General features: G+C 41.8%; 1 protein-coding gene across 1 annotated transcript in view; it reads left to right on the top strand.

Annotated features, from left to right (window-relative positions):
- Nucleotides 1–14,120, top strand: part of AFF3 (AF4/FMR2 family member 3) — a 281,320-nt gene that overhangs the window by 179,971 nt on the left and 87,229 nt on the right. The window contains exon 8 of the mRNA XM_037377921.1: nt 7,242–7,293. Coding sequence (XP_037233818.1) covers nt 7,242–7,293 — 52 coding nt within the window. The remainder of the gene's footprint in view (nt 1–7,241; nt 7,294–14,120) is intronic.

A 14,120-nucleotide genomic window follows, 5' to 3' on the forward strand; every position in this document is an offset into this window, starting at 1 on the left:
TTCATGCACTCTTATTTCATTTCACATTTGAAATGAATATTTTGTAGATGGCAGCATCAGCAATTACTAGGAAATCAGAGGGAGAGCGTTGGTAAATAACTGTTAATCACAACCGGAGAGCCTGGGGGAAGCAGGGGCAGGGAGGCAAGAAATGGATTGGAAAATTGTGTGCGGCTCATTCAAAACTTTTATTCCCCAAATGTGTTTCCTCCTGTCACACAGGGCATGATTAGCCATGAAACTTTGGTAAGTATTCGGAGTGATTGGACTACTTAGGTGGGTGCTTAGGCTGAGCTGCCAGGACATCGCTCATCACTCTTCCCTCTCTCTGAGTATTCATGCGTTTTTAGGTGGCTTCCTTGCTGGAAGAGTGGGCTCACATGGGTTCATTTCCTCCTTTTTCTGAAGAATTTCTCCCATTTTTAAGGAGCTACTCTGAGTCCTTCTGCTCAAACATGGTTCTCGGGAAGCACTCTGTGGTGCACTTTCTTGCCACCCTGCCAAGATAGAATTCAGGGTATGATTCAATTGTGTTTGTCCTCCCTTCATTTAAAGAGGGAAAACATCACCAGGGCAAACACAGTTGCTTACCGGGGCAGCTGCTGCAGAGGAAACCTTATTTCAGCTTCTGCTGGTAGGAGTGATGGCTGGATCACTTGGAGAGGACTCCGCCGTGCATTTCTAATGAGACCGTCAGTGTAATGGGAATTTAGCAGAGCATTTAGCTAGTTTAAATGGATTTGGAGAGTGGCGTAGACCAGCCTAGATGGATTCAAATCAAGGACAGAAAACTTTTCCTTCAGAGCATCTATTTTTTATTGGAATTGCTAATTCTGTTTCTATGGACTGAGTCCGTTTCTCAGGCTATTAAATGCTACACTCTGGCATTAAATCTCACATTGATATATATGCTTCATTCCAGTATTAAGTACATTAATATTTCACCAGCCTGATTTTACTGGCCTTCTCCCTCTGTTTTTAATTAGATTTGATGTTATTCTATATAATTGTGTTTTCCTACATGTTTCTGTGTAGCAGAACTTGCACAAACTGTTTGTTGAGGGGTTTTTACAACTTAAACATCATATATTCAGAGTGAATTTTAGATGCTGCAAGCAGTGCTTGCAGAGCTCTTACAAGCCTGCTGAAAGCTGTATTACAGCATTTATAAAATATCCTCTTGATCTAGTTGTTTACCTCAATCCATAAACTTTTGACTTTATTTCATATAAAACATGAATGAGTACTACACTTTTCAGATAATATAAATGCATGAGCTTTTTTAATGTGAAACATTTGCATCAGTTATAGCACTAAAGTGAAAAATAATTTCAGCAATCAGAATCTAATTAATTAAAAATTACTACTGTATAAAAACAGCTACTCTTATATTTAGGATTAGTAAACAAAGCTATTTCAAATACCTGTTCTGGCTGTAAGTAAGTAGCAAATATAACTGGCCATCTGTTATGTGCAAGTAACCAAGGTAATAGCATTAGTTTCCCTTTTTTTTCTCATTTTTTTAAAGGAAGGAAACGTGTTCATCTGTTTCTTATGAATTCACCGTACTTCTTACCAGGCATGTTTTTCCTTGCATTTCTCTTTTAGAAAGCAACCAAAGACAGCCAGAAACTTAAGATACATTTGTCTTATTGGAGCTTAAGTCATATTACGTACGTGAGCACTCATAGCTGAAATAATCCCAGTAACATAAGGGCACAGTCTGGACAGGAACGGCAGATTCCCACCTGGTGTTCTCTCTCATTTTGCTGGGAACAAGAGTTAAAGGTCTTGCACAGTGTTGTGCCTCCAGGAAGCTTTTGGATTGTTTTTCTACAATGTGAAGCAATATTTTTCTTCTCCTATATGAGTGCATCAGTTGTGAATTCAAACATCTGGAGTCAGTCTGAGAGCCTTCTAGCATACTGCTACTTAGAATAATAACTATTGTCTTTCTGGGTTTCAGGTAATATTAAAACTTATGTCCAGTTCTTAAAAGGTCGCTATGCATTTGTGAGAAAGAAAATAAAATGTCAATATTGCGCATTAAAAAATAAGATAATTTTCCAAAACCAGTCTCATTCAGATGAAACATTTTGGTGGCATAAACTTGAATGAGCACTTAGTTATCTGATTTTCATATTTCATCACAACTCTTTGCTTTGTGGGGTTCCTCTTCAGCTGAAGTCAAAGTATTTTTCCACTAGTGAAATTCCTTTCCTACATAATGAGCAGAAATCATAAAAGTTCATAATAAACATGGTATTCTGACTGAGATGCTGGCTAGCATTAAAATGGAACAATATACTTGATCAGATTAACACATTCATAAGATCTTTCACAAATTGCAAAGATGGTGGCTCCTGAATTTATTTAAATGACAATTGCAACATACATATATTTCTGCTCTGGGTTGCAAACCATTGGCATGTTCTCTCCTAAAGCATTAGTGCTAGTGATTTAATTGCTATCAATATCTTTCTTTTCCCACTTCAATTTTTTTTTTTAATTATCAAAATTATCACAAAGACTGTATCTTGTATAGTAGCTTAGACCACCAGAGGGACACAGGGAGGCTTTTGTCCCTCATTTTCATAAATTGTCTTGAAAATCTTCAGGGCATCTTCTCTAGTCCTTTGATTTATGTGCCAAAAGGAAATCTCTCTAATCACAAAACAAAACCATAGAGGCATTTTTTGAGAGTTTTATGCCTCAGTGAGTAATTTGCGGGGGGGTGTGGGGGAAGGAAAGAATTCATCAGGCTAAGGAATGTGAAATGTATCAGAGGTTAAAGTACAATGCAAGGTGTGATGCCTGCTGCTTCTTTTATGTGCACCAGCAGATGTGAAGGTTAATTCCCAGGCAGGTCCGTGTCTTCACCCTGGAAGAAAATAGATATCCTTCTAAGTAGGGCTATGCTGGAAGGGTCTCAGACTGGCTCCAAACATTAACAGTTGCAACTAATCGGCAACTGACTGTTGGAAGACCATCTCCCCCAGACACCGCACCATGAACATCTCCTTCCCCAGCAGCTCCTTCTTCTCCAGCTCTTTAAAACCCCAAACCCTTTGACCTGGGCCTTGCCTCTACCCTCACATTTGAAACATGATGTTACTTTCATGTTACTTCCCAGAGGGGAAACTAGTTATCTTCCTGCTATCCCCTGGACTCTGGCTGGGGCTGAAGATAATCCTTGCTTGGGAATTGACTTTCCAGCAACATCAAATCAGGAAAAAAGACAGACAAAACAGTGAAGCTGCAAGTCTCAATTTGACCATTCCCTTTGAGCAAGGTGGTTCCCGTGCAGCATTCAATGGCCTCCCATCCCAAACCCTGGGTACTTTTGACCAGGGGCATCTCTTGGCTCTTCAACATGCTGGGACGAGCAGGAGTCCCACAGGGTCCCTCTGCAGTGCCCCACATGGACACCCTGCCTCAGCAGCTTACTGAACCAATGCAGTGAGCAGTCCCGGATAAAACAGGTCAGGCTTTCTGATAAGCTATGTAGGATGTCTGGACATGCAGTCACATTGAAATTGGCAGACGTTGAATATCAATGCCCTCTAGAAGGCTTTGTGTCTATTTTGCTCTGCATGTAAGAAACCACTCACCCCCGCTCCTTTCCCACTGTAACTAAGCAGCCCAGCACCCCAGGCTGCAACCCCTTAATTGCTTTTACTGGAGAAAGAAACCAGTTGACTTGCTGAGGCATTGCTCACTATCTCAAACTCATCCTCATTTCCTTTCATTATGTCTCTACCTGACACATTCTTCACAGAGAAAGGAACAAATGCATTAATTGGAGTGCAGTGAGCACTCCTGCCCGTGCCTCCCACCCTTCTGTGCCTCAGCAACCTCACAGAGGCTTCACTAAAAACATGTAATTAGGTTCTGCAAAGTGACTTCCTGACCGTACGCACGCTTTTCAAGTGCAGAAGCCCTAAGTGGTAGTGTGTGTTTTTCAGAGCTGCTTTGAAAACCACTTCATTTGTCTAGCTTTTGTTTACAAAGTTATATTTACTTATCTTCTTACGAGTACCCAAGCACATCAAAGCCAAGTCCATTTCAAGAAATCTTGAAGCCCATGGATGATGTCACTTACTGGCCTGGATTTTGCATATTCTGAAAAAAAGTATTACAGAAAATAGCTATGGATAGGCTGTGCTGAAAAGGCTGTGTTTGCACTTGAGCTTGTCTGTGTTTGTCTGTCCATCCTTGTACTATTTTGCCAGAATACGTAAAGAAATTCCATCCTGAGCTGGGGTTGATTTAAACACGATCTGAAGTGCTATGCTAACATAGGGTGTACCAGAGCTCATTTTGTGCTGAATCTGTGCCAAAGTGCTTTTCAGATAAATTACAAATTAATGTAATGCCTCTTGTGAGCTTAAAGTATTTTTCTTCTGTTCTCCCTCTCTTCAAGTGGGGTCTGCTGGTCCAGTAACGGACTTATTCTTTTAACCATCATCATTGTCATGGTGGAAGCATTATTCAAAAGCATCCAGACTTAAAATTGATCTAGCTTCCTTAGGATGCTTGCTGCAAACTGGAGTGCCCATAACACAAATGCCTCCTCGTCACCCCAGGTGTGCTTCAGCCTGGGCTACAAGAGCTGCCTGGTGCCCAAGGAGCTTCCCTCTCCAGGACTGCTGGCAGGTGAACCTCAGTTGCCGGTGACAGTGTGTCCTGCTCTGGCTGTAGCTTTGTAGGTCAGGGCTGAGGGCCTCATCTGACAGGGAAAGCAGTCTGGGAACTGGTGAGGACTTGTAGGCATGGATGTTACACCTGCGCAGCTCCTGCCTTTACAAGGTAGACCTCTGCACTGGCAACTTGTCTTAACCTGATACATCCTTGTGACAAATGCATGGATCAGGTGGGCCAAATCCCACTCTAGGGAAAAAAAGCAAGCATTATATGATGACCTGTTTTTTCCTTTCCCCAGCATTAGGAGATTATTTGTATGCTGATGGTAGTTCCAAAAGGGGCCATGAGCCCCAGGCAGACTGCTTTTCTTGGAGAGCAGCGCTTCTGAAATGAGAAACAGACAGGGATAACAAAGGCAGGCTAAAACATACAAGCAAAGAGAGGTTGATGGGCCAGCACTGTGGTTTCTTGTTCCTTTTGTGTGGATGGTTCCTGCTCACACTCCTGGTGCCTCACCTTAGCTCCACTCACACCTCCACACAACCTGAAGGCTTTGAAGCATCATAGCTCCTTCTAATCACAGATGCATAATACACAGGGGTTTTATGTTGATACAAAAAGCCAGGACACTAATAAATGCGTAGAGCTACCTAGAACATTTCATTATACACTTTTGATTTTCTAGTTTCCATTTAGGGGCAGAGCTGAATAGCTAAATCTTAAATAATGTACTTAACTATCACCTCACTAGCAGAAATTCATGTACTCAAACTCAAGGTAGAGCAAGGAGTTATACCCTGGGTGCTCTGCTTTTCACAGAATAACCACATCTCTCTCTGGTTAAATCACTATCAGTGCAGATTTTGTCACATTTAATTACATAGTGCCCAATCCCAGATCTGAACTTTCTCTTTTCAAGCACTTGTTTTCTCAGTGATGCCCTAAACATATCTAACTCAAAAAACTGAGCAATTATAAGGTTGTTTGGATCCCTGTAAGTGGTGAAATCCAAAGTCAATGTGGACCTTGCGGTGTTTACAGGAAGCTTTGCTTCTCTGACATATTTTAGCCCCTAGGAGCTATATCCCGTGTCATTTGTACCCATCCCATTTGCCCACTTCTCAGCAGGACTTCTTAACTCGGCTGGTGGCTGCATTGATACGGCCACCAGAGCTTTTGCTGACTCGGGAAATGGCAAAGCAAGCTTTTCCCTGCCTGTGGACATATTGACAGATAAAACATGTAAAAGCCTTGCTGTGAGATTGTCAAGTCCCTCTGACTCAGTGAGTGTCCTGTATGTTCTAGGTGTCTGCACTGCAGACAGGTTTTATGGAGGAAAAATCTTTTATAGAGGAAAAAATGGGAGTTTCGGCTCTGACCCCTGATCCTGTTCTTATACAACTATGTTGACTGAAAGGTGCTGCAGGGAAATAGAGAAAGAGTTGTGACAGCAGCAACAGGCAGGGACTGTACAGATATTGAGCAGCTGAGGAGAGGCTGGTTCGGCTTGTGCTCTTTTAAGACACGGCGCACCATGTAGCCCATGTAAGAGTCACGCTTTTCAGGCACGCTCTTGGAAGATCTAGGCACAAGTACAAGGAGGTGGTCTGAAATTACTACATATGTCTTCTTGAGATATTTACACTCTGGGGACCACCCACATCACAGGATGTGTTTGAATTGCTCACCAAGCTTTCTTTTGGAGTCGAGAAGAAATTATAGATTCTCTTTCCCCAGAATGCAAGAAAAAACAGCAACTTTTTCTATTATTATTATTATTATTATTATTGCTATCGTTGTCATTATTACAGAGGTGTTTTCTTAAAACCAGTTCTCATTCTTGAAGACCTTTCAAGCACTAGGGGAAATCTTTGCACCTCTTCAACTCCTTTAACTGCTGGTTATTTAACCCTACCTTGTAAAAAAAAATGCATGGAGGTAAAAACAAACTCCTCTTCTTTGTGAGCCAGTTTAAGCAAGTTGAAGAAAGGATATGGGAAGGGAGGATGAAATCCCCATTACAAAAGATGCATTATTTTCTATGTTTTTATGACAGTGAAATCCTTGTGGATACTCTCGTGCGCTGAGACAATATATTTTAGTTTTAATTGTTTCAGTCAATGTCAATTTTACATCAAACATGCAATAAAGTAAAAATGGCCTTTGGGAAACATCACTGAATCTTATTTTGTGCTGCAGTACTGCCAGTGTAAATATCTACTTCTGTTTTGTAAGCTCAAAGCCAAACAGAGCAAAATTTTCCTTTCAGAGAGACTACTGACCTGTCAGCATCAAAATTATTATTTTTAGCATATAAAAATTGTTTTTCAGTGATTGTAATAACAAGAACCTTTGCAAAATCCATTATTACTCTAGTAAACTTTTTCTCTCAGGCAGTAATAGTAGGAAATGAATTAAGAAGTTAGTTGATAGCAACTGGATAAGAAAAAATTATAAAGTATCACATCTACAGTTACTAGGATAAAAAATATATTTTCTTTCCATTTAAATTATTAAATGCTTACAGTAGCTCAAAGAAAACATCATATCTAACGCATTTTGGTACATTATGATTTATTCTACTGCTTACTTTCCAGAATGCTAGAAGATGACCTCAAGTTAAGCAGTGACGAAGAAGAGAATGACCAGGTAAGAACCAGATAACTACCATGTCACCTGTAGTGTGTTTCATGTCCAGACTAAGCTACTGCAAATATATTGCTAATGCTTTTTCAAAACATACATAAAGGTTATCAAAATACATGGCAGTACTGTAACTGGAGTAACAGATGTTGCTGCTGTGAGCCAGCCCACGTGTGCTAACTGCTGGATTGGTGGGGAACAGTATGCATTGCTCTTGATTTATTACCTTGATGTGACCCAGAAGGTTTTTGTATCAGTCTCTTTCTGATTTGATTTTTGTTTGTTTTAAAGAACAGCTAAAAAGGGGAGAAACAGGAATTCTGGATTAAGGGTTCAAGCCAAACCTTGCAGTCATGAGCTGGCCTCAGGGATTAGCTGCTGGGCTGCTTACCTCTTACTTGCCTAAAGCCTCTCCAGCATCCCCCCGGCCCTTACCTCTCCTCTGAGCATTTTCAGTCCTGTCTCTGTGTGGCTCATGTGTGCTAAGAAGGCTAAGGACAGCTGAGAGAAAGCCTTGGCTGAGCATTTGGTTCAATCCGTAACACAGCAATCAGGGCACTTGCCTGGGTTTTAACAGCCCCAAACTACCTGACTGGGAGCAGCTACATCAGCCAAAGTTTTCCATGGGTCAGGAGAGCTGGGTTTTGTTGGTGGGGGGAGGTTTCTCCCCATTTTTTCTTAAAACATTGCTGTGCTGTGTTTCGTCCAAATAGTTAAGTACTCGCTAGAATAGGGCTGGATCGTGACCTGCCCATGGCTGGCTGAGTGCCTTATTCCCAAGTGGTGCTATGCCACGCTCTCTCCTTAGCATACTAGCATGGGTGATCTGTTAGCGGTGAGAGGCAAGAGACACTTCCCTTCCTTCTTGCATTAAAATGCATGTGTGCCTTCACTGGGCATATGAGGGTAGTACTGCCTCTGGCTGCACTTCACAGATGGATCCAAACCTGGATATAACACGGGTTTCAAATATAATTACTTCAGTCAGGGGTAACAGGAGCTATCCAGACTTGAAATTCAGGATCTTAGATAAATAATTCTAGGTATGTAGGCATGAAGCTCTTCCAGGGTTTTCTTTAAGTTTTGTTACTAGAAGTCTCTATTTTACAGTATATTCCAAGCAACAGGTAAATCAAAACCTTTTAATATTTATGCTACCCCATTATTTCATCTATTTTGAGCAAAGCTTCTTGGTGTTAAGAAGATTCAGCACATAGATACAATTATTTACATATTTATACAATTTCTTTTTGTTTAATGTATTTCATCCTGAAACACTTCACATTTAATTATTCTACCTGCTTGTCTAGATAGTTTAAAATACAGCGCATAGACAGCATAGGGCAAAGTAAAGTGAGGGACAGGAGGGACATCTGAAGAATAACAATAGCACACCAAGGTGCGGTAGTGCTTGCAGGGAGGAGCTGGGTGGTAGGGAAGGGAAGAGCCAGCAGTCAGGAGTGGTGGCTTGTCCTTCAGGTAAGAAGGGAGATGGGATCCTGCGTGAGGGATGTCAGCGTGGAACAGGCTGTCAGAGCCAGAGAGCTTGCTTAGTAGCAAGCAGAAAAGCACACGTGAGTGAAAGTGTTTATCGTACAGGAGATAAAAGAACATTGCTAGGGATTGTGGAAAAATGCTGCTGTTTGAGCATGCACACTTGATACCTTCAGCTTAGTGCTGCCACTTACAACTGTTAACATCTTTCCTGTGCTGGGATTGCTCAGTATCATGTGTGCTACGCAAGGTCTTTGCTCAGTAACCTGAACTTTAAGGTGCAGCTGGTACAGCCCGAGTCTTTCACCTCAGTGCTTGAACAAGCTCTGCAGAGCCAGGAGAGAGTTTGCCACCCACAAGGCAAAGAGCAGAGCTGAGATCACATTACTCACTTCTAATCGTCACAGGCCCTAGCATGAGCAACTCTCAGCAATTACTTTGTGATTTGGTCCCCTTTATTAGTCATGTTTTTTTCTAACTTGACCGTACAGATAAAAAACCTCTGGAGGCACAGGCTGGCTCCTGCTATATGAAATGTTTTGCAGAACCTCAGCTGAGACTTACAGGTTTGCTTAACAAACAATTCTAAATAAATATGCCTGCTGGATAAACAAAACACTACATTTCCATCTACCTAGCAGGAAATAGGCCCAAAAAAGAATAACAGAGACCCCCTCTGCCAATAAATGCACAGATTACAACATGGACCTGTGTCTAAATGTCAGTGGGGAAAACAGTTTCCCTTTACTTCCTAATTCAGGGGCTCTTTAATCTCAGATCTCCTTCTGAGCTCAGGAACAGGAAAGAAAGAAATCAAAGATGAAGGCATAGGAACAGTACATGAGTGATTCCCAGATATTCTGTACATAATTAGCGTTTGAGCAACCAGACTCATTTAAGTAGCCCAGTTTCTCAGAGGGCTGAGGGGGAGCTTTACAAGAACTGGGAAGCTTTTCTTTTTGCTGATTTCTAAAGGGGGAAATTTAGGGGAAAGACCTGGAAAACTTCGGAGGAGATTTTGTGTTTGCGTCCAAAATCGCCATGCAGCAAACAGAAGACTTCTGAAGCAGTGCAAAGGGGGACAGGTGCTTCTGTGCTCCTCGGGCTGGCATTTGCAGGGCTGTGACTGACCCAGGGAATGTGAGTCATGGATGAAAGAGGCCAAATGCAAGACAGAGGCATGATTAAGAGCTTCAGGACCGCAGTGGGCAAGGCATTCCCAACCCTTCCCTCCGCACCAGCAATTAAGGCAGTGAGATTCACAGACCCAGGAGAGGCAAAAGAGGCTGGGTTTGAGCTGAGTGTGTGTGCACCCACAGTAATTACATTATCCACACATATTAGTCTCTTAATTTTAATTACATAAATGTATTTTTCCTCTTTAATGAGCGTAGTTTATCCATTTAAACTGATCGTTTCAATTTTACAGGCAGTGATCATAGGATCTAATATGCAGAGGGAAAATTTCCTGTTGGCATATTTTACATCACAGGGATTGAAGAAAATACACTTTTTAATCCCCAATCAATATCTGAAGAGCATGCAATTAACAGATACCAAGGTAGTTAACATAAATCTGCAAGTTAAAGAGCCAATTCATTTTGATTTATAACACATAGAGTAATAATTTCATCATCGTCTCTCCCAGAAAGCATCTGAAGCTTTGTAGCATGAAGATGTCAAAATAGTACTTAAGATTGTTCGGAGTACTGAATTGTAGTGGTTATTGCCTTTTGGTTCCTTGAAGTGTGGCATAGCACATGAAACAGTCCCCATTATAATACCCTGCTCTTCTCTATAGAGGTCACTGGATAACTTAAATCAGTCTTGGGTGAAATATTAAAGGAGATTGTCAGTTGTAATATGAACAATTCTCTTTTTCTCCCCCTACTTGTCCTTTTACAATATGAAAATTTTGTAATAGAAAGTAGTTCCTTTAAGGGGAAAAAGATCCCTGGCATCATTTGTGCAATTCATGTCAGTCAATAGCCAAATAAATTAACTGACTGGTACGCATACATGGAATAATAATCTAGCATATTTTTGCAACCCAAGTCTGTTTCCTTGTATGCATTTTTTCTGCGCGGGATCAGGTTGGTTGCCGCTGAAGTTTTGTGGCTGTGAAAATTTATTACCCACAGAGTCAATCTGCATTCTGGTTGCCAAGTCTGAATAAATAGAGTCATTGTGCTTGTCTGGAATATGTAACCAAAGTTCATCGAGTCAGCTTGACTTTCACATCCCATGGGATTCATAAAAGCCAACACCCTGGTATGTGCTCTTGATTCCTGCCAAAATTTTGTAAAATTGTATAAACAGAAGTTGAAGAAGCAATCAGAACACACTCCCAGGGACATAACTCTGCACTCCAGCCCCTGCTGTATCTCGAAAGGAAAGACCCAGCTTTAGTATTCTTTTAAAAAAAAAAAATCATATTTTTTACCTGTGGCAGCAGGTAAATGCCAAGGGTAAAAGACACCCTCTATGCATAATGTACAGGGAGGCAACAAATAATCCCCTTGGATTCGTTAGTTTTTCTCATGTGCCCTGTGCCAAAGAGGGAAGGCAGCATTTGCCTGAAAGTCACTGCCCACCTTAAGAAGGGATGAGAACGGGCTGGTCCTGCTGGGTCTGAGCAGTGTGAGTGAAACCAGCCCCTCCACAGGCAAGCCAAGACAAACAGAAAGCCGTGTCTCTTCACAGGAGACCCTGGGGGAAGAGTAGCCTCGAGAAAGTTCACCATTAACAGCTTCAGTGCAGTAAAATGAAAGTCTCAGCAGCCTGGTCTGGCTCACCACCCAGAGCCCCACAGGGTGACAGCAGGCCACCCTGCCCAGCACCCTCCCGGGGGTCCCAGGGCTGCCCCCACCCACAGCAGCCTGGGGACAGGCAGGGTGGCCTGCTAGCCCTGGGGGACCCGTCCATGCCCCAGCATCACCTGGCCATGGCTGACCCAGTAAACTTGATGTGAATTCAAGTTACACCCTCAGCTCCAGTGGGAACGTATGTGCATGTATTTTGTCCCCATCACATATATGCTGAGGGATGCCAGGGCTAAGCACTGGAAATTCATCTTTCTGGCAGGACTGTTTGCAGCATAGGCATTTAGGAGCAGCCAAATCCATCCTGTCATTGCAATAGGACAAAAGTCCATGTACGTGGTCAATGGCAATCAGTGTGGCTGTGTCGCTATGTAAACAACATTAGGAAATTTTTTTATTTTTTTTTTTTTTAATGAAAATCGTGTTTCATTTCTGTAATGGTAGCCAGAAACAAGTGAGAAAGAATGAATGTAAAGACAATTTTTTAATAATGTATACGACGCTTCCCTTACACTTCTTGGTATGGACTGACAATCAACAAAAAGATAAAAATTATCCTGAAATGAATGGTCATGTGTCCATCTTCTTCCAGAAGTAAGAACTTTTAGTAGAGCCTTTGTAAGCACTGCTTCTGCATATGAAATGTAATATTCCAGCTAATTGGAAGCCATCTGTAATGAATTTTGAAACAAATTGAAAAAGGGGCAAAGCAGCTACAAGCTTTCTTTCCAAAAGACCTCCTCTGTAAGGACGGCACTTTTTTTAAGTCGAAGATCAGGTGAGCAAAGCGCAGTCAGGTACCTCTAGAGAGAAGAGTTATATTGGGCAAATTATAACACACCACTGCATAGCCCTGTTCGTAACTAGAGCTATTTTTAGGCAATGCTAATTGCGTTCACATATGCCATGTCCAAATATTTCAACCACATTAAGTCATTTTCGTGTTGTGCTCCTTTTTATTCATGTCTTCATCAGTGCAATACTTGATGCTTGATCAGAAGGAAAAATGAGTGAAAAAGGAGATGAGAACACTCAGCACCGGGAAAAAAAGCACAGAGCCTGCATCACCATTGCAAATTAATTTCTCTTTCAAAAAAAATGCCCTGTTAAACTTGAGGGGGGAAAAAAAAATATCTTTCTGATGAGAAGTTTCTCACTCCACTGAGCACAGGGAACTTATTTCATGAAGTCTGGTCACATAAAAGTTTGACTGCAACCAAAACTGCACAAAGCAGAGATAAGCAAAAGTGGAAAAATTAAGTTTTGGGTTAAGGAATAGCTGGAACCTCAGGTGGTTTTGTATTTAATCCAAATGCTTCTGTCACTGTGATGTGGGTGTGTTTTTATACTGGAGGAATAGCCACTGGAACAGACTTTCTTAACTCGGCTAAGTCCATTATTTCCTGTGTATTACAGAAGCAATCCTTTTGGTATTCAACTTAACTAAAATCCAGAGTAAGATTTAAGCCAGCTGAGCCAAGCTTTTTTTGTGGTTTGCCAACTCTGATTTTAAAATCTCTGTGACATCTAAATTTGTACTTGCACAAGGCATGACAAGAAGACCAAGATTGCCTCACTGAAACTGTCAGATGAAACAAAATAAGAGCTCAGTCTTGTGCTGCCAAACTTGGCTCACATCACTGCCTATCTTACAAAATCAGATTCAATGCCTGGCATGCACTGGCAGGCAGGATCAAGCTCTAAATTTGAATGCCACCACCATGAATGACAGTGAAAAAGGTTAGAGATCAGCTTGGCTCTTGGACGTGCACAAAATTTGGGGAAATTCAAACATGACACTCTGATCTCCATGCCTCTCAGTAGTAACCTCTAAAAAAAGACTGGAAAATAAACTTAAAATACAAGGGCATCTTTCATGTCTTTTCACGTGGATGCAGTGACCAAGTTTTAGCTCTAGTAAATCTCCAAAGCCTGCCTTTTTCCACTGGTATCACCTTTTTCCAAGTCTAACAGTTTCTCTCTGTATCTACTGTAACTTCCTTAACCCCATCCTCTTTAAATCTTTGGTTAGGTTGGGGTTTCCCCCCCCCCCCCCATAAACCAGAATTACTGTACAAACATCTGGTTTGACTGGCATGGGAACAGATCCCACTGCAATCAATTCAGCAGTGTCATCTAATTTGGGGTGTAAGGAAGGTTTAGGCTGGTTTTCCCTTGTCCCTGTTTCTCATGAGCCCTTCAGCCCACGCACTGCTCCTCCTGCTGCAGAGAGCCCTCGCTGAAGCCAGCCACCGTGCCTGAGCCTTCACCCCACTCAAGCGTGGCCGCAAAGCCTCTGTTTGCCTTCAGGCAAATTCATTCCAGCATGCCTGTAAGAGAACAGTTAAATAACCAGCAGTCACAAATAATTTAGAGCATAAATTAGTGTCGTTTGTAATGTTGCAGCTATTAAAAGCTGTAAGAAGAGACCATACCCAGCTTGTGTCCACACGTGTCCATGCACTCATGCATGCATACGAACACAGGCTCACAGCCTCTCTAGGAGCTGCCTGTTGC

The sequence above is a fragment of the Falco rusticolus genome, chromosome 2, assembly GCF_015220075.1.
Source record: "Falco rusticolus isolate bFalRus1 chromosome 2, bFalRus1.pri, whole genome shotgun sequence".
Taxonomy (NCBI): domain Eukaryota; kingdom Metazoa; phylum Chordata; class Aves; order Falconiformes; family Falconidae; genus Falco; species Falco rusticolus.